The sequence below is a fragment of the Vombatus ursinus genome, unplaced genomic scaffold (genome assembly GCF_900497805.2).
Source record: "Vombatus ursinus unplaced genomic scaffold, bare-nosed wombat genome assembly UNPS02010193.1, whole genome shotgun sequence".
Lineage (NCBI taxonomy): Eukaryota > Metazoa > Chordata > Mammalia > Diprotodontia > Vombatidae > Vombatus > Vombatus ursinus.
The window spans coordinates 3,314,795-3,335,984 of record NW_020949971.1 but is presented as its reverse complement, the minus strand read 5'-3'; the positions used below and the strand labels follow the sequence as shown (position 1 = coordinate 3,335,984).

At 50.8% G+C, this 21,190-nt stretch overlaps 1 protein-coding gene across 1 annotated transcript in view; it reads right to left on the bottom strand.

The window, feature by feature from the left end:
- Positions 1–3,953: 3,953 nt before the first annotated feature.
- The window catches only part of TNKS (tankyrase), a 206,647-nt gene continuing 189,410 nt past the window's right edge, over positions 3,954–21,190 (bottom strand). Inside the window, exons 29-34 of the mRNA XM_027853697.1 lie at positions 19,408–19,505; positions 14,433–14,507; positions 13,129–13,234; positions 8,001–8,187; positions 7,021–7,177; positions 3,954–4,144 (exon numbers count right to left, since the gene is read on the bottom strand). Of these exons, the coding sequence (XP_027709498.1) occupies positions 4,058–4,144; positions 7,021–7,177; positions 8,001–8,187; positions 13,129–13,234; positions 14,433–14,507; positions 19,408–19,505 (710 nt within the window). The 3' untranslated portion in view covers positions 3,954–4,057. The remainder of the gene's footprint in view (positions 4,145–7,020; positions 7,178–8,000; positions 8,188–13,128; positions 13,235–14,432; positions 14,508–19,407; positions 19,506–21,190) is intronic.

Sequence of the window (21,190 nt, the reverse complement as noted above, 5' to 3'; positions counted from 1 at the left end):
TTTTCTCAAACCCTGGCAGACTTTAGACAGCAGCCAGATAGGGAGATAGATGTCAACAGGCTGCCCCCATGCCCCAGCCCTAGAAGGAAATGTGTTCCCACAAAATGCCCAACTGACTGGCATCTCTCAGAAATTGTCTATTGGACCTAGAATCACAGACCAGAAAGGTTACCGAGTCCAGTCTCCTTGCCAACACATCCCCAAGTGATCCCTCAACGTGAAAGGAAACAGATCATGTTACAGTCAACTCACCACCAGCTGTGATCACTAGGAAATGCTTCCCTCTAAGGTGGGGCGCAAACGCCTTCCCTGGAATATCTACCATGTGGTACCAATTCTCCCTTCTGGGAGGGAGTCTGCAGGACAAATCTGTTCCCTCGTTTAACATTTAAAGATAGCAATCATATCCAATATGTAAATGTTTCCATTTTCTTCCTTCCGAATGAGTGGGAGGCCTACAGCAAACCTGGAGGGATACCGAGCCCATTCCTTACCTCGCAAGCCAGTTTCTCATACTGAAGGAAACACAGGCCCAGGGAGGCCATCCCTTTGCTTGTTGGGATATAGAAGGGGCCTGTTTCATGAGATCCAAAAGAATGGATAAGAATTGGCACGAGATGAGATGAATTAGGGGTGCAGCAGGGGGAACATTCTCACGGATGGAATTTTATCTCAATAGCGCTTGGTGACTAAGTTCTTGTCATAATGAGAACTTTCTACAGCTCTCAGAAATGAGGAAGAAACTTTGCAATCCTCCAACTGATGGTGCTCTTTTGGAGAAAAGTTCATTATTAATAGGTTGGGTATATCAAACCTAAGAGCCACCCATTAATTTCACCCCAAATTCCATTCCCTTTCCTTAAACTAGTACCAAGGGAACATGTGAAACATCTAATTACCGTTTTACACAGTAAATTTCTGAGGTGAAATTCAATGTTATGTCAGTCAAGAGAATTGGCCCAGAAGGCCAAAAAGATTCTATTTTTACACAGTCTCTTAACAGAGCAAAGGAAGTAGGTGGGTATTATAGCTGGTTGGAGAGGACTGGAGTCTGGCTAGACAAGAGAAAAGTGCTTAGAATAAATTTCCTGCTTTTGAAGGCAGTTTATAGGAATCCTGACACTGGGGACCATGGAGATCACACACAATGTGTCCACAGTCTTCATAGGAGTGGGGAGATGAAATGTAATAGAAGACAATGTTAAACCCACTTTTCTATAACAATGTAATGCTGATGACAGTAATGGGACCTCAATCTTTGTTTCTTCTTTTAGGCACTTTCTTCCATGTTCCAAAGCAGGAGATCTTTTCCTCGGATATCCTAGAGTCAGAGCTGCTGACACTAAGCCTATTTATTTGTGGTTCCTGCACGAGGTCTCTCGATCCAAGAAAACTCCCCAGAGTGATTATTCTATTTCACTTGCTTGAAAGGCTAACTACCTGGGAATGCTCAACTCGAAGACAATGTGGTTGGCTTGCTATGACATGCGCTGACCCTCTGGCTCTGCTGCCACTGAGCCCCTGGGAGGGGCTAAGAGGAGGGAGGAGAGGGTAAGCAGAGTTGGGAAGGTGAGCGGGGCCAAAGGAGAAGGCAGAAGGGGGGAAGGAGAAGCATTCATGCCAGGAAAGCAGCTCCATCGGGGCCAGGCCCCAGGCAGCACAACAGTTTTGCATTTTCTGCCGTTCTTTTCTACTTGACTTAGAAGACAAATTGATGCACGTTTGAGAAAGAGCATAGCAATGACCTCCAGATGGCTAGTTTTTCTTCAAAGAGGAGGGAAATTCACTTGACTCTGAAATTTAACATGCAACTTGTAATGATTTGGAGGGCCTTTCCCCTTGCTTTAAATGGACATTTCGAATGCATTAGACTTGTCCTAACCTTCAAATACAATGGTGACCAGGCCTTTAGATCTGAATCCAAGGGTGGTCTGCTGCAGAAAAATCCCAGGGCCAACTTGCCCTCACACAGGAATCTCATCTACCCCATCACCCCCAAAGTCCTTTCCCGCTCCTCCGTTCTGCAGACTCCAACCATCACTGGGCAACAGCTAGTCCGAGGGTCTTCCTCCGAAGGTTCTCCTTCCCTCTTCTCCCCACTTCAGATGCCTAAGGCTGGCCACCTTTCCTTCTTCTAAGGATCGAGTCTGAACCCAGCACCCCCAGGAATTCTGTTCGCACAGGGAAAACCACAAACGTTGACAGACTAGAGGTCGGCTTTCTTCTGGAATCCCTTCCCACTGACACCACGATAACCAACCTTGTTGCTTCACTGAGGTCCACAACTGTGTTTAAGGTAGAGAACTATACCCATACAGGGAGGGCAGGTAATGGGCACTTCTCACAGTAAGGGAAAATTACTAGGCATGAAAGCATTCCCCTCATTTGCTGAACATTTGCATCAGAAGGCTGAAAGTGAAGGTCAAACTTGTCCTCCTGTGGCCACTGGGACTTGAAGGCGTCACTGACCCTTCAGGGGAAGCTGCCCTGGTGCTCCCTGCTGCTGACACACCTGAGGGTCCCAAGTGCCCGGCCAGGCCTAGATGCCCACGCTAGCTGGCAGTGGGCTCAAACCAAAAAGAAACAGGACTGTGAGACACCATAGGCTACCCTACATGACTTTTGGGGGAATCAGCTACCAGGGTCCTAAAAACGAAAGGCTCAAAGTTTGCTTTGGACAGCTTCTCTAGCCTTCTCATTCAAGGCTGGCCACTCCTGCTTCAAGGTCTATGAAAGGATGGACCCCAGGGTGTGATGAGCCACGGACAAACACAAGGCAAGGAAGGGACAACCACCTCTACAGCAAGGGCCACAGGGCCTCCTGTCTCCCCACCTCCAGACCCTGACCCACGGACTGAAAAGCTGAGCCTCGGAGCCCAGCCAATATCGTCTCAGACCAGTGACATCTCTACCGAGTGAATCTCTGAAACACATCCACAAGGGCTGGGGGTGTCCACACCTTTGATTAAGAAAATGTGGGGCACATTCCAAACCAACCAAACAAAGGAACTGAGATGAACCTCCAACTTTGAGGCAAAAAACGGGGAGGGAAACCTGCCCTGCCTCATGTGCTGGTCCAAAGTCGGAGGTTCACCTCAGTTCCTTCGTTAGGTTGGTGTGGAATGTGCTTTCCAACACCACTTGCCACCATTTCATTTATTCTGTGACTCCTAGTTAACAAAGTGAAGGATTCCTCCCCTCCCTGTTAACGCAGATGACCTTCTGGCTACTTCGTTTTGGCAAGGGGGCCTCTGCTTCTCAAAACCCTGGCACACCTCGGACCCTGTCTCCCTGGAGGCGTTTCATTCTGCTGCTAGACAGCCCCCTCCCTGGGTCAAATTCAGCAGAGATCCACTGGCACTTTGACCTTGGGGGGGAGGGTCACCTGCTTCTCACCCCCCCTTGGGAGGCTGTGAACTTGCCCTGGCTGTTTGGGTACCCTTCCCTTGGAAAACGGGCCAGACTGAAAAGAAAGCGCTCATTGTGTTTTTGACAGAAAAGCATTCTATGCCAAGCACAAACATAAAAACACAAACCAGAAGAATCGGACCAAACCCTTCTGGGTGAGTAATAGGTCTGCCTTGCGCTGCTGAGGATTTGAGTCGTTGGACTGTGCAAAATATTCTCAAGAAGGTCCTGGCTCATTTTCAAATATTGTTTCCCCCCCACCCCCAAAAAAATAAATAGCTGATTATGCCTCTCTAAAACGCACGGTCCATGGGCACGGGCTTCGTGTGGTTCGTATGCAATGGCCCAGCCCGAGCAGGGATGCCTGGAGTTTCGACGCTGACGACACCACCGCCCGCAGTGCCCCCCAGGCTAGACCCTGGCCGGGCGGGGAGGGTGACCCCGCCTGAGCCCCGAGAAGAGGCCGCCCCGGGGGCAGATGGGAGCAGCGGAGCCGGGAGCAGAGTCATCGCTAGAGCGAGGCTTTAGAAAAGACAAACGGCTGGTTTCTGGGCTGTCAGGATTTTTATGGGGTGTCTTGGTTTTGGGAAACAATCACATGTAATCCAGTCTCAGGTCTAAGTCCCATGTGGCGTCGGCCCGGGCCCTCCTAGGTCTTCTGCTCCGCCGTCGTGGCCGTCTGGGCGGGGGCGTCCGGCTTCATGATCTGGTAGGTGATGAGATACTCCGGGTAGGCCTACGGAGAAGGACAGATGCATCAAGGCCATGGCCGGCACCACAGTGAGGGTGCCCCTCGGAGGAGGAGTGCTTGTGTCCCCGCTACGGCTGTCTGAGGCTTGTCACAAGCCTCGTGAACACATGCGCACAAACCAGTATGGAGAGGGCGACATATTCTTAGCTAAGCAGTAAGTTAAAACAGGATTTCTATTTGGATCCTCATAATTAATTAAGCCTCACCCTCCTTTTCTTGGTTTGTACTCACCTGTTGTCGCTAAGCCATATGCTCTGGACTGGACATAATGAAAGAACAGAGGGCAGCTACAGAGCTGGGGGAGGGGGGGAGGTTTCCCTTGAACCAACCACCCAAGGATGGCAGCCACTCTGGTATCTCCTCCAGGAAGGCTGACACCTCCGACTTCAGTCTCCTGCCCCCAAAGCCCTCCTACAAGCTTTTCCTGTTTATTTTATTTTTTTAAAGCACAAATTCCTCTTACCCCAGTTCCAGATTCTCTGCCCCCCCGCCCCATGAAGACAAAAAACCCCAAACCTATTACAAATGTGGACACTCATACACAACAAAGGAGAAGCTGTTTCACTCCGGCCCCCCGAGTCCATCCGCTCGCTCTCCGGAGGTGGGCAGCATGTTTTATCCCGGAGTCCTTCGACTGCCAGCCTCACCGTCCTGAGCTGGGCAGCCAAGTCTTTCACAGCCGTCACCGTGCATGACGTTCTCCTGGTTGTGCTCGCTTCTCTTTTATGTCAGTGCACACAAGTCTTCCAGGCTTTTCTGGGAGCACCCCCCTCACCACTTCTTACGAGCCAGTAGTATTCCATCACGTTCACGTGCCACAACTCGTGCGGCCCTTCCCCAGCCGATGGGCTTCTTCTCAGTTTCCAATAATTTGCCACCACAAGAAGAGCTGCCATAAACGTTTCTGTCCACATGGGTCCATTTTCTCTTTCTCTGCCCTCTCTGGGGTGCAGCTCTAGCAGGTATTGTTGGGCCAAAGGGAACGTGAGGTACATCTCGAGAAGGAATCGTCTGCCCTTGCTCCCTAACCAGCCACTCATGCCTTGGCCTCCCACAATCTAATATGGTTTCTGTCTCTGCTTTCCCCATTGCCAATGACCTCTTACTTGCCAAGTCCAAAAGCTTTTCCGTCCTGTCCTCACCTTCTTTCTACTGCTCCTTTCTTGGCCTCCCTGACAGGCCACTTTTATGTTTCAGCCTCTACCTCTTGGGGAGGTCATTCTTCGCTGACTTGGCTGTTTTTGTTTTCTTTTTATTTCCCACCCCTCAGTTTGAGAATAGCCCCGAGGCCCTATTTTCTTTACCCTTTGTCTGTCCCCATGGTTTCAATGATCATCTCTCCTTCCTATCATGCACTAAGGTTTGCAGTGGTTTCCCAGATCTAGGCTTCTAGGCTTCATCTCTCTTCTAAGGGCTGATGCCACCCCTCCAGCAGCCCGCTGGGCACTTCGACCTCAATGCTGCACTGGCACATTCAACCTAAGATGCTAAGAAACTGCCCTTCTCTCCCCACTTCCCCATGTTGATTGGTAGCGTAACCCCTCCCTCTTGCCCCCAACAGGTGCTCAGGCTTCAAAGTCTCTAGCTGTTCTCCCAACAGAAAGCGATTCTCCCTAGATACCGTACCATTGTCCACCATGCGATGTGCTGCCACCCACGCCCAGCCTTCAAAGTCTAGTCCAGATGCGGCCTCACTCCTACGGCTTTGCCAGAGTGCCCTCGGGAGGAGACCTCCTTTTCGGCCGTGCTGCCCTGCAGCATAGGCACCTATCCCCTTCATCCACAGACTCACTTTACTAGGTGGCAGTAAGCTCCCTGAGGGCAGGGCCTTTGTCACCACTCTTCTGGTCTCTCTCGGTGCCTTCCACAGAATTCTGAGGCAGTAGGTCAAGGCAGGCACACTTCGTAAATCTCTGGTGAATGAGAGAATCTTTCAAGACCAGCAGAATCTGCACAAGTCACTCCCGCGGAAAGCTGGGGTGGGTCGAGCTACACCGAACCATTGAAATGTCACCCCACTCTTTGGGAACTCACTTCACTGCTGAGTCCTCGTCAGCAGGAACCTCCCGGGAGCTCCCCTAAACCCTTCTGTCGCAGTCCGGCCCAGCTCCTCTGGCTGTCCTCAGCAGACCCTTCCTGAAGAGGGGAGGGTCCTGACCTGCTCACCAGGTTCCAGACTCCAGCACGGTCTTTGGCCTGAATCAGCTTCTTCCTTTGGCTGACTTTGATCAGAAGCTTCTCATGTTGTGGGTTGTGATTCTTCAAGGCATTTCCAACATAAAGTCAGACTCACTTTGCCTTTCCAACAGAGCTGGATGGATGGATGGATGGATGGATGGATGGATGGATGGATGTTCAGCAAATCTCAAGCCCTGCTCTGGCTCCTGCTGACCCATCCTCAGCTTTGCTCCAGCCTCCACTTCTCAACTCCAGCCCTTGGGCTGCCATGCCAACACCCCAAAATGCTAGTGACCTCCAAGTGCCCTTCAGCACTCTCCTCTCCATGGTCCTGCCTCATTATGTCAGGCAGCCTGGGGTAGTGGGAAGGGAGCTGGCCTTGGGGGTCACCAAGTCCTGGGTTCCAGTCCTGCCTCTGTGACCCCGGGCTGCCAAGACACTGCCTTTCTCCAGGGAGCTGACTTTTACCATGTCTTGGATCCCTGTGGCAGTATGGTGAAGCCTGGGGGGCCCTTCTCTGGAGAATGCTTTGAAGGGCACATAATTGAACACGTAAGATTACAGGGAAACCAAGGCCAAAGAAATACTGCCAGGTAGTCAGTTCCCCATGCCAACCGCCTCCTCAGCCCAGGCCTGTGGGAAGGCCGGTCCATCTGCTGGGGTCCGCCCTGCACCCCACATACCTGTTCTCCTCTGTAGATCACATACTCTGCGTATGCGAGACCATTGACACTAGGTCTGCCAATAACAGAGTGATGGCCGGGGGGCGCGTGGGCCATTTTCATGGTGCTGAACTGGAGAAAGGATTTCCCAAGAGTCACTCGACAGAAAAGCATTTGCCTGTAGAGAAAGGAGCGTGACATGGTTTTGTCATTTATTTTTATCATGGAGGCAGATGGTGGCATGATGGATGGAGCACTGGGCTTGGAATCAAGAAGACCTAGTTCAAATCTGGTCTCAGATGCTTCCCAGCTACGTGGCCCTGGGCGAGCCACCACCTCTGCTTGCCTCAGTTTGCTCACCTGCCCAATGGGCTAATAACACCAACCTCACAGAATCCAATGAGATCATATATATAACAAGTCCTTGGCAGATTAGCAGCCTCCCTTCCCCCAAGACCCTCCATCTCCCGCCTCAGAGGCATTTTCTCTGGCTGTCCTCCATGCTTAGAACTCTCTCCCTCCTGGCTTCTCTGGCTTCCTCCAAGTGTGCCCTTAGATGTCAGGGCCTCCCCTCTCTTGGTCGTCTCCAGTTGATCCTGTCTCTATCTTGTCTGCTGACGTGCCGTCTGCTCTTCTGCTTTTCTCCGTACTTTCGGCGTTGGTACACATTAGCTGACTGAATGATTTTATAGACACTGTCTCATCTGTGTTTCCACAGCCCTAGGAGGCAGGTATTAAAGGGATAATTATCCCCATGCTACGGATGAGGAAGCTGAGGCCCCAGGACGTTAGGTGAGTTGCCCAGGGTTAGACAGTGTCAGGCCTGGGATATGGACCCAGGTCTCTGCTGACTCCATGTCCCGTGCTTCCCCCCCAGTTCACGACATCTCCTCTGAAGAAGACGCCCCACCTCCCCTTCCTGGTTCAGTACCTGCCTGGGTGGCTGCAGACCTTTTCCGAAAACCACTGACTCTTAGGAATCAATGCAACCAGATACTCACCTGTGACAGATGTAACAGGACCTGTCTTTGTGTGTGGGACAACCAGTACCACCTCCAATTCCATAAACATACTGGTTACTTTTAGAAGAATTCTCTGCAAAATAAATCCCAGCACCAAACATGCCCCCTATGTATGCATGTCTCTCATCGAATCCTTTGTGAATAATGGCGTTAATGAAAGGAGAGCCTAGGAGAGAGGGAGACAAAAGCAGCTTTTGTGAGCCCTGACTGATGACACAAGGTCTGAGCTGGGCAGTCTGATAGCTCCGTGCCTCAGTGAGTTACTACCACTGTGCAGCAGGCTGGCCTGGGAGGGTGTGGTCTCAGTGGACCAAGGACATTTTGGGCCTCATTTCACAAACCCTACAGCTCATCTCTTAGACACCTTAGAGTTCATCTTCCCAAATACAAATGGTCTGACTGTCCATCCTTCTGGTAGGCCAGTACATATCACTGCAACTCAGGTCACTTCCCCAAAGTGACTTTTCTTTTTCTGGAGCTCAATTTGTAATTTAAATGTTGCAAAATGCCCAACAGATAAGATACGGTGAAATGGAATTCATCGTCCTCTTTCATTTCTTAGTCCAGAACCAGAGTTTGTCAGTGTGCCTACTACCTTCCTATTGCAGACACAGTACTCGCTTGGTTTGTGACACCTCGTTTATTGTGCAGACCTCCTCTCATCAGCAATGGGTGCTGGCACTGAGAGGTAATTATCTTCTTGCTGGATTCCCAGAGGTAACACAAGGTGAAGTGACCACGTGTACCATTTAATTCTGTTTCCTGTAGGGAGAGGATGGAATCACCTCAAACAGCTACTTCACTGGCCTCCCAGAAATACAGATTCCTTAAAAGATACAACTCCTGACAAAAGTTTGCTCAACTACTGGTTGTTCAGGAACATCAAGTCTGGGGTTATACAAGTGGGAGAACCGAGTTTGGGAAAGGTGTAGCCAACTGTCACGGAGGATGTCCTATGGAAACTCAGACTCTAAGAAGAAATAAGAGCTTCCCTGACAAAACCCCCACACAGATCTAGAAAATGCACCAGACCCAAATCTTGACTGGGAAATCTAAGAAAAAAAAAATCACAGCGAGCCATTTCTCTGGTCCAGGGTAGCAAAGGAAGACGGACAGGGAGGTCTGTGGACAATGAGGACAAGGCCCAGGCAGAAGTATACCATACAGATGATTCTAGTGCAGGGAGAGGCTGTGTATCGGAGCACGGAGAGGGCCCAGATCTGCCACAGAGGATCTAAACTTGTACAGGGTTAGGGTGCAGGAGCAGATGTGCACTCCAACTGGCAGCTCTGTTTTTCATTACCCGGGCTCCAGATCCCAGAACCAAGGCGGACCGAGGAGGGCGTCTTTGCCGATTGGCATTCCAGGCTGTGTCCTGAGCAAGCCCAGAAGCAAACAGCAGCTGCGTGACCCCAGGAATGGGGCAGAGACTCAGCTCCAACTTCGAGCCCAGTCTGAAGCTGCAGTTCTGTCATTCCGGCTGACTGGAACTCCAAACAGGGCAAGTCCACAAACCTGCTCCCAAACCCAGCTTGGGAAAGGTTGCTGAGTTCAAGACCAGTGGGACAGTGATCAGATCACCTTGGGAGCGCTGAAAGCTTACAGGTGTGCAGGCTGAGCTCTTGTCCCGAGCCCAGCCATTCCTCTCCAGAAGTATGCAGAATGAAGGCCTGACACAAAGTCTGAAATCAGAAAGCAGGCTGGAAGAAGGGGCGGCAGGGGACAAAACAAAGCGCTGTGAACAGCTATGACGGTGGCAAGGACTGAAGCCCAGAGGAAGAGGACGACTGCAAGACATCTCAAACAGCTGCCTCACAAGATTCTCCCTAGAGGAGGTGAAGTGCCAAGTGAAAAAAGAGAGACAGAACAGCGTGTATAACGAAATAAGAGCACGAGGGGAAAAGAATGCTGAAGAAATGAGGATTAAGGACTGGAAAGAGATTCAACAGCGTAACGCATGATACACGAAACTCTGCTCGAGGAATAAATTCCCTGAAAATTAGAACAGACCAGACAGATGCTAATGACAATGAGACAAGAAATACTAAAGCAAAGTCAAAACACTGAGGAAAACAGAAGAAAAGGTAAGGTATCTCACGTAGCAAAAAACAACTGATGTGGAAAACAGATTGAGCAGAATTTTTTTTTTTTAAGGCAACTGGGGTTAAGTGACTTGCTCAGGGTCACACAGCTAGTAAGCATCAAGTATCTGGTCCGAGGACAGATTTGAACTCAGGTCCTCCTGACTCCAGGGCTGGTACTCTATCCACTGTGCCACCTAGCTGCCCTGAGTAGAAATATTTTTTAAAAATCAACCCATCAATCAATATTTACTGAGTGTCTACTACGTGCCAGGCACTGTGCTAAGTGCTAGGGATAGAAAAAGAGGTAAGAAACTGTCCCTGACCTTAAGGAGCTTATAACCACTGGACTACCTGAAAGACATGACCAAAAAAACAGTCAAGACACATCATATTTCAAGAAACGATCAAAGAAAACTGCCCAGATCTCTTATAATCAGAAAGACAAAAGCAGAAATAGAAAGAATCCAATGGTTACCTGATGCAAAAAAATCCTAAAATTAAAGATTCCAGGTCAAAGGAAAAATACTGCTGAGCATCCAGAAAGAATTCAAGTACTGAGGAGCCAAGTTAGGGTCATACAGAATCTAGCAGCCACTAATTCAAAGAGTGGAGTGCTTGGAATTCAATTGTCCAGAAAGCAAAAGATCTAGCTTGTAACTTCATCAGCAAAACTGAATACATTCCCACAGGGGAAAAAAATCAATGTTCAGTGAAATAAGAACACTTCTAAGCATTCTTGATGAAAAGACCAGAGCCACAAAGAAACCGTACAGTGCAAACACAGCAGTCACAAGAAACACAGAAAAGTAAACGTGAACAATCCTAAGTGATTAAACAAGGACCAACGGCTTACATTTTAATATGGGTAGATGATACAGGAGTCTAATCAGACAGAAGGCCCAGGAGTGCTTCTGTTGTGCTGATAATTTTAAAAGAAGAATGGGAAGGGGGGGTGGGAGAAGAGGAATAAACTGGGGAGGGGTGGAAGGTGGCACAATTATCTCACTAACAGAAGTGTGCACAAAGAGGAAAGGATGGGAACGCGCATAGACTTGTGCCCAGAAATGCATTTACTCAACAGAGAAACAAGAGGGAGAAGGGAGAGGGGGGAGGTTAGGCTAAGGCAGTAAAGCAAACTCCTAAGTATGTACAAAAATATTTGGAGCTCTTTTTGCAGTGGCAAAGAATGAGAAATTGAGAGTGGATTCATCAGGTGGGGAAGGGCTGAACAGATGATGGTACCTGTGTGTAAAGTGTGTGCACAGATATACACACACAGACCTATGTACATGTGATGGAACACTACTGCACTGTAAGAAATGATAAAGGGGGCCAGTTTCAGATAAGCTTGTAGAAATCACACAGAGCGAAGTGAACAGAACTAGGAGAGCCTTCATACAAAGACAACAATATTGTAAAGTCAAACAACTTTGAAAGACTTAGGAACAGATCAGTATAATGACCAAGGGTGACTGCAAAGGACTCACGAGGAAACAAGTCCTCTTCATAAAGGACTCATGACTTACATCCATCCATCCATTTATTGTATGTATGTATGTGATATGTGTATGTATTTGGATACAGCCAACATATATTTTTCTTTCTTTCTCAAAGGGGTGTGGGGGGCTGGGTGGCAGGGAGAGAAGTTGGATTTTTGCTGATTGAAAAAAAAAATGTATTTTTTTTTAAGAAAAGAATCATTTTTTATAGAAAGTTCTCCAGACACTTCTGTTTGTGAATGACTTTGTGCTGATCACATCAAACTACAGACTGAAAGGCACTCAAAACAGATTAGGCCAACAAACATACAGGGCCTAGAAGATTACAGTCAGGAAATAAGGGGATGGTTTACTAAGGATGAATGGATCTGTGAATGTGTCTTATCTTGGGTAAGTACTACAGAAGGCCAAGGAGCTGAGCTTAGAAGAGCTCATGAGGAAAAAAGCTGGATGGAATGCATTTGGCAAACTGCCCAGGCCTTTTAACAATCCAAGCCGCTTTCTCGAACAAAAGACCCTCTTTTTAGCACCCATATTTTCACAGTTACACTACAGCATGGAATGCCACCATTTCTGAAGAAACTGAAAGGTGCTGGAGAGACCCTGAGGTAGGTAGTCCAAAGGCTGCAGCATGAAGTAGCAGGATGAAGATTTCATCAAGACACCATATGACCAGAGAAGCTGGCTGATGCTGTCATGTCAAAAAGAACGAGGGATCAAAGAGTGACACCACCTGTATTAGCCGGGGATACCGGGAGCTGGAGGAAAGCCCGCAGGATGCTGGCTAGGTTCTCTAGATAAGAATCAGGCTGAAGGTGATGAACAGGAGAGAGCCTCGGTCCAGGAGTCCGCGGTTCCATCTGAGTGGTCTGAGACCAGGCTCTCGGTGAAGTCTCAGCTCAGACACTTTGTAGCTGAGAGATCTTGGCAAATCCCTTAATCTCTTTAGGCCTCAGTTTCCTACTTAGCGCACTCTACGGCCGCTGAGGTTTCTTCTAGCTCTGACTCTAGAACATTATTTATGGGGTTTAGGAAGTCCCTGACAAAAATGTGAAAGTCATAAAAAAACCAACCCACACAAACCACGTATCAGTTTCTGTGTAGAAAATGAACAGAACTACAACGCACGGTACCTACTATGTACTGCTCTGTTTATTGAGATCAGGGCTTCTTAGCCCAGAGTTCTCCGAGCTTGTTTCTTAATGAACGGTCTTTCTTTGTGACCCTGCCTCTTTTCTCTTATGCATTTACAAACATGGTTTTGAGAACGGTCCGTCCACAGGCTTTACCAGACAGCCCAGCCACGGGATTCTTGGGACTCACACAGGTGCTGCTGGCATGGAGCTGGATTCCCTGCATGCACCACCAAGGAAACAGTGCTGGCGCCAGGGCCTTCCCCTGACCTCGCGCTGCCCTGTGTGGGCTCCGAGCACTGAGCTAGCAGGAACAACCACACAGCTCTCCCACTCCAAACCCCTTGCCCCTGGGAGTCTATCCAGCACACACGATGGAAAGGGTCCTCACCATGGAACAGCATGCGTTCATTGTGATGGTTGTGATTCTCTTCTGACACCTCCTTCTGTCTGTGACAGAATCGTTCCCGTAATTTCTTGTTCACAACCTTCTGAATCTGCAGCGGTGAGACAATATCAGGCATGGACTGTCAGTCAAGTATGTTTGCCAAATGACACTGTGAGACTGAGAAAGCGAAAGGACGAGCCTGACATTTTGCTACTTAGTGGAATTATTTTTGTTCCCACAAAGACATCTTTTTTTGTGAGGTAGCATGACCCAGTAAGTCTGGGTACAAATCCTACCACAGACACTGATGAGCTGTATGACCAATGGCAAGGCATAACTGCCCTGTATGTCTCAAGCAGCTCCCTCGTCCTCCCCTACCACAAAGCCATGGCTGCGCAGGTGATGAAATGCACACATCTGATCCTGCTCATGGCAGCTACTGCCTGCCCGGATCCCTCCCCAGGTCCTGCCCTCTGGCTTCCAGGGCCTCCTTCTGGAGGCCCCCTATGCCTCTGCCAAGTGGAGCTTTGACAGCTCCAGGAAGGAGGGGGAACCTGTCAAATGCCCTGCGGTGGCGGGTCCCTTGCCCTCTTGCACCGCTGGGCCAGGAAGCATTTCCTCCCTCTGCCTCCGCTGGGTCGTGGTGACAGCACACCCTCCTGGCTTCAGACTGTTACTGTAAGCGGCAGCAGACAGACAGACACAGACAGACAAGAGAGGTCCTCCCTGCACCCCCGAGCGCGCAAGCTGGGTGCAGTCGCTCTCCATGGTGCTAGGCTGGCCTGTGTTCAGCAGACACCTCAGGCTTCTCACAAGGCTTGTTTCCTGCTTGGAAGGACCCACGAGAAGCACAGCCACCCCCCTGACCAGACAGCTGAGCAGGAAGGGAAGGCCCTTTACCAAAGTTCTCTTTCCATCCAATGGGAGGATCCTGTTTGGCACAGTTCTTATGCACCTTCTATCTATTCACCCCTCTATAAACAAAGTGGAAAACATTGTCTCCTGCCACAGAGGACAGGCACCCCCTGAAGTCAGAATTCACATGGGAGCCTCTCTGCCTGAGCCCCTCAATCTACCACCTGTCACTATGGTCGGTACAAACCTGAGGGTACGCCTGGGGGGGGACACCCACGCTCTCCCCGCCACTCCCACCCTACGGGGAGCACCACTGCTCCCACTGGGTCTCTGTCTCCTTCCAGCCCTTGGCGAGGAGGGCACAGGAGGAGGGAGAGGGAGGCCCTGTCTGAGGTCAAAGCGGGGTGGCCCACATGGAATGCACCAGCAAGTGCAAATCTTACCACACTTACCCTAATGACGTTGTACCGGTTGAAGATGCCTCCAGCATTACCTCCGTCTCTGTGTTCTCTGATTGTACTCTGCATCTGTATAAAAGAATGAAATGGCCAAAGTGACGGCATCGCCCAGAGGACCAGCACGTTAGGATTACAGAGCTGGCATCAGATCAGCGGGCCACATGGCCAGTTAGTTGCTTCTTACGTGCCCCAGCTCCAAGCGTGAAGACGTCTTCCTGGACCACCTGGTCTCCTCGCATCCCTGTCAACATTTCACCTCTACCCTCTGTCTTTCCTGGGTGTTAAGCATGCTAGCTGTCACTATTATTTATCTCCAAATATTTCACTAAGTTCAGGAGTAAGGAAGTGGGCAGGGAGCAAGCCGTCATGGAGAGATGCTTGAATTTAAACATGGCTACCCCATTCTGCTGACACACCCTCCTAAAGGCTGCAAAGAGAAAGGCCAAACGGAGGAATAAAAACCACGCTGCATCACAAGACTCCCCATCCATACGTGGCTATTTTGTGCCGGTTGGCACATTCTATTTTTTATTTCAGAAAACAATTCCCTGGAAATCTGTGTTTTTTACCGATCTGCTGTCAGTTGTCACAAAGTCAATCCCCAAAGCGCCAATCCTGGGGCCACTGCTTCCATCTCTGTCTGGATGACGTCTGTCAGGTGGCGCATCATCTCTGCTGCATAACCTGTCCAGGGTCTCTGCCTGCAAGCTGCTGCGCAATTCCTCTTTAGTGGCACGGCCTCACGCAGGGACCGGACACCCGTGACTGTGCAAAGAAGTCAACAGCACGGGGGGAGGTATTTACCAGCAGTCATGATTCTGCTTTTCCAGTGAGTGTGGGTGCCTGAGGAAAACAGCTGCAGCTCTTGGCTGGACTCCTCTGTCGACGGGGGGTGTGCCTCTGGGGCTCCTGCTCTCATACGGCAGAATCGCTGCCCCGCCACTCTCTGGGCAAACGTCTCCCCCGAGGCACACACTGCTATTCTGGAGCTCGTAAACATGCGGCCCGTGGGAAGCACTGGACGTGCCAGACTGAACACATGGAAAAGCTGGCACAGAGCACCGTCAGGACTTTCCCAATTCTTCTGGGAACACAAAGACTAAGGCTCAACGGAAGCGCTCACAGCGTCGACTTGGAGGAGGGAAGTGAGGGGACCCAGGATGCATGCTGTTCAGGAGCAGGACCACTTCCACGTACCTGGAGGGCTTCGAAACCACAGCGCTGGTTTCTTGGTGTTCTTGTGATCTTTGGCTGGCCAAGTCACCTACTCTCCCTGGGCCTCAGTTTCCTTCTCTACAGAGTGAGGAGTTTCGGCTAGATGACCACCCTCCTCCCTCCCAGCTCTGAATCCATGCCTGCTGGGGTCTTCCTGCGCTGCCCGCCTTCTCGCGGTCGCTTCTGTCGGTGATCTCTTTCAGGCGAAGCGATCTAGATCATTCCTTTCCCGGCTGGCACAATCTTCTCCTGTGGTTTTCACCGGCATCCCTCTGATCATCCCCGGTGCTGGGAATGTCCTTTCACAGAATAATGCTATGCTGAGCTGAGATTCTCCCAGTTTCCCTTGCTGTGGGAGGAACCTAAGATGGTCTGATCTGAATGGACGTGAATGTAACACTTCTCCAGCAGGGTCCTTTCTGCTTTTTCTTCATTCCATTTTCTCAGCTTCTTTCCCTGATGAAAGGCAGTGCCTGGCCAAGAACCACTCCTCACTCCCAGGAGCAATCTGGCTGCCCCTTCCCTAATGAACCAAAACACAGGAGTAGGCACACCTCACACTCCTCACCGCCCTGCCGAGACGGTCCCTTTGAAACCACTCAGCCATCCAGCCCTCACCCAGTCTGAATCCCCAGCCCCTCCAACGTCAAGGTTACTCTCTCTTCTTTACCCAGCCATATCCTGACCTGGTTCATGGGCTTCCTCCTCACCCCATCCCGGCTCTAAGATAAGCTCTAAGTCACTTTTCTCTATCTATATCTCCGTGTGTGTGTGTACATGTATGCGTTATACACAAGCCTGTCTGCCTCCCCCCCGCCCCAGGGCCTGGCCTTTCCTAAGCTCCCAGAGCACTGACCCCCCCTAGTTCCTAGGGCCAGATCTCTCCGCTTTTACTTCAGTCATCCCTGGCCTCACCCACTGCCCCGATGTGTATTGCCTGCTCGACCCAGAACTCGTACTGCGACCTCTAATCTGCTCTCCTCTTCCTAACCCCCTTCATGGCCAGCATGGCTTTTCTCATGTCCCCCCTCCCGCAGCACCTCCGCCCTGGCCTGACCCTCTTCCCTATATGCTACCCTGGGGCAGACTCCACGTCAGGATGGCCAAGGATGCTTAAGCTCTGCCTCTGACATACCCCCCAGTCCCCGGCTCCTCCAGACCCATAAGATGCCCAACAGCTGCTGCCCATGTTGGTAGTGGAACATGGCACCACCATCTCACCTAGGCCCTCAATGGGGTCCAGGAAGCCTTTCCTTCTTCCCTTCCAGACCTTCTCTTCCCTCCCCAAGCCCTCTACAGAACATTTTCCCTTTCCCCTGTCCTCAGAATTACAACTGCCATCTTACCTAGTCTGAAAGCAGTGGCCATCCTGAGCCAGGTTCCTCCTCTCTCCCACCACCACAAACCTCAACAGTGGTGCTGGGCAAGAAATCTTGCTCCGACGGCACCTCCCTCCACTGCTCTGTCTGCAACGTCCTCTGACCTACACACCATCATCCGTGGCAAGTGTGGATGCCCCCCAAAGCTGTGCTGGGTCCTCCCCTCCGTGATCTCAAGAGCTCTATGGGTTTATTAGCTTTTCTCTTTACACACATGACTCCCAGGTCTATCTATCCAGTCCTAATCTCTCTCCTGAGCCCACAGTTCCACATCACTACTTTGTGGATGGCCCCTGATGGTCCCATCAGCACCTCAAACTCAACACGTCCACAATGGCACTTAAGGATCCTCCCAAGCCCTCCTCCATTTTTCTTATCTCTATGGAAGATTCACCATGGAATCTTCTCTAACTCTTCATCCTTCTCATCAACTTTACTCCCCATTGCCTCTCACTTCCAAACCCTCCTCCCTCCTCACACAGCCTCTAACTGAGGTTCAGACCCTCTCACCCTCTCTCAACTTGTCTTCCCGCTCTCCAAACCATACTGCATAGGTCTGACCGTCACTGCCTTAACTCTGCTTGGCATTTAAAGCCTTCCATGCCTGGTGGCTCTTATCCACCATTCTAGACAGACTTTGCCTTCTATTTCCAAGCTGCCGTGGCCCACCAGGTACTCCCCAAACCTGCCACGTCGTCTCCCACCTCTGTGCCTTTCTCCACTCCCTTGTAATGCTTCCCCCCTTTTCAGGATACTGAGTGATCCCCTCCAGGTGTAGCTGGCCTGCCATTTCTGCAGCTTGGATCCCACCAGAGTTCATATTGTCTCCCTCCACAAATGACCAGAGATGCTTGTCTGCTTACATGCTGCACCCTTCCCGTCCCCAGCAGAACACAGACGCCTTGAGGACAGGGACGATTTTATTTTTGCCCTGTGCCTACGACAGGGCCTTACGCCTAGCAGGTACTATACATGTTGGTCAAAGGAGATATGGACAGATGGCAGTTTGTGTGAAAAGGACCCAAGTTTTAGAGAAGTCCAAGTTCATTGATTCTAGAAACTGTCCATGCTCTGTCTGCTGCCTCAGTCTCAAATGCTGGGGTCAGCTCTGGGCAGTACATTGTAGAGAGTGCACTTGGAAGAGGTGAGGAAAAGGGATGTGGTTAGCTTGTACAGGAGACGCTTGCCTCAGCAGGGATTTTTAACGTTTTTTTTTATTCCATCCTTGAACAATCTGGCAAGGCCTACCATCTCTTATGGAAGTTTTTTTTTTTTTTAAATAAACCAGGATGCCAATTTATTCATTGGCCCTGGGGATATGATTTTGAAGATACCAGAATTCTTGGGTCCATTAGCCAGTAACCCCTGTTTCTGGTAGGACGCCATTTACGAATGTTTTTAAATAGAAGTAAATGCAACATTTCTGTTAGAGGTTAGTGAAGATAAATGTGGCATTTTTTTTTTTTGATCCAAATCCACCAGAAATCTATGCACGGACTCCAGGTCAAATCCCCGTCTTACAGGGTACATGGCATATCTCAAAGGACTACCATGCAGAAAATGGATCAGACTTAGTTTCTTGGCCCCTTGGGTGAGAATTGCAAGAGAGGTAGCTTTTGGCTCAGCAAAAGGGAGAATTGTGCAAAAATGGACTCTGCTGCTTCACAAGGTGAGTGCCGTGTCACTGGAGGTAGTCCACAGGAGACTGAGATGGCTCGGGTGTCTGAGAATTCTTATGTTGGACGGAGGTGGTCACTAGTCACATGCTCTACACCAAGCCAATTGACACCTGCCAGACCTTACCACATCTTCATTCTAGCTTCCTTCAAGACTCCCGGTGTTGCTGAGGCCGAGGAGTAAGTACCAGCCTGCAGTTCTTGTACAAGTGATGGGCCCTGGACCAGAAGAACTGGTTCTGATAAGGACAGATCCTTCTGAGGATCTCTCCCCTCACTGACGTGAGTCTTCCTCTAGACTTGCCCTCCCCATGGGGGCATCATGTGTAGCCCCTGGGTGTCTATCAGCTGGGGCCGTTCTAGCCTCCTCATGACCTCTCTTTCTGAGTATCTATCTCCTGAAAAGTCTATTTTAAGGCACCAGAGGCACCCGATTCACCGTCCTTTGGGCTACCCACAATGTGGATTTCTCATATAAAACTTCAGCAACCCAGAGTCACGGGGTCCAACCTGTTTCCTTCCCTGTGCTCCCTGCTGGGCCCGTCGGCAGCGCCCACAGAACCCACGCTAAACAAAAGCCCCGCACACAGCGGCTCAATACACAGAACCCAAGCCCCTTGCTGCAAGCTCGGCACTGTCCTTGCACGCACAGGAATGCCGGCCGGCTGACTGATGAGCGCATTCTTGGAAATACATCACCTCTTCCTCTACCGACTGATACTCCTTGTCGTCCGGAGCAAGGTCTAACAGGATCGTTCCCTGATTAACACAGTGAAAAGTCAAGTAAGGATTGGTGCCTACAAAGGGAAAAGAGACAGAGACAGTTACTGTCACGACACCGCCGCAACGCACGTTTGAGGTAAAACCCAACACCTCGAGTAAAAACACGCCAAATACCAAAAACCATACCCCCAACACCCAGTACAGAAGCTCAGGCTATGCACAGCCTGAGGGGCACGCCCCCGATGAGGTAAGACAAAGCAAGTGCCTTCCACGGGCTCAATTTACTGATGCTGTTTGGTTTTATAAAGTGAGGAGCAACGGCCTGACCGCGCAGCTCAGAAAACTGACCGTCCCCACTGATCTCCAGTCACAGGGAAGGGAGGCTGTGTTTTTTATCATTCCGCACGACAGTCCCTGCGGCCCCACCCCCGGCCCTCCCTGTGTCCACCTCCCAGGGCGCGTGGCCTCGGCTCTGCCTGTGCCCTCCTGACCTCTCGGTGTGGTCACTCCCAATGGTCAGGCCCCAAATCCCCTCACCTTCCAGCTACTGGTTATCAGAATGGACTTCCCTTGTGGAGTCTCTGGTCAAAGGGTGTGTGACTTTTCCTAAAGAGGGAATCTCATTGTGTTCTTTTCCAGAACACTGAACCGGCATGGAAGAAGCAGGCCTCCTCTCCTATCTCTCACCACTTGTGCTCATCTCATGGCTGTCTGAAGCTGCGTTTCCCTGCTCAGCAGTGATTGTGCCCCACTGCTCAGGCAGGTGTGGGAAGTGGTTTACTAACATCTGCTCATATCCTTTGACCACTCGTCTCTCAGGGGCCAGGCTTGCTCAATCACTCCTCAGACCTCTGATCGTTCTCTGCATTTCCTCTCCATCTGGCATGTACTCACTGAAAACGCTGCCAACCGGGCTGCTTCCTCCTTCGCTAGCTAGCTGGCTGGCACACTCACTCCTCTGACCGGGATGAGGTAATGGGAAGAGGGCTAGATTTGAAGTCAAAGGGCCTGGGTGCGAATCCCAGCTCTGCCACTTCTTGGTAGACCTTGGGTAAGTCACTTTCACCCTCTGGGCCTCAGTTTCCTCATCTGTAAAATGAAGAGGCCTCTGAGGTCCCTCCCGGCTCTAGAACCTGGACGATATGACCCTACAATGACAACGGGACACCAGAGAGAAGCCGGACGAGGCTCCTGGGAAGGACCCGGACCCAGGGGCCGCCTCTTGCAGGCATCGGCTGGCACCAGCCGAGGGCGAGCTGGGGCCTGCCCTTCCTCCATTCGGGACAGTGACCCAGTGTCGGCAGAACCGCAGGATTACGGTCCCGAAGGAGCTCCCACGAGCCCTCCTGGCCAGTGGCCTCCTTTAGAGGCCAGGAACGGAGGCTGGGGAGGGGAGGCAAGGGCAGCCCGCAGCCGAGTGAGGATCTAAGCCCGGGCCCTCTGCTTCCCCTGAGCCCCATCCTCTTCTTTCTAGGCCACCGTGTGGTGTCTCCGGGGTCTGGAACCCAGGCGCTAGGACCAGAGAAGCGGCGTCTCGGAGGTCACGCAATCTCGTCCTTTCACTTTACAGGCAAGGGGACTCGGGCCCGGAGAGGGGAAGGGGTCGGCCCAAGGTCCTACAGGCTGAACATGGCAGAGCCGGAACCTGAACCCTGGCCCTCAGACTCCAAACCCAGGGGTCTTTCCAGTGCACCGTGCCACAATCAGCTTGTGCGTCAGAAGGGAGCTGACACTCCTTGGAGAACAGGCCTCACAGCCC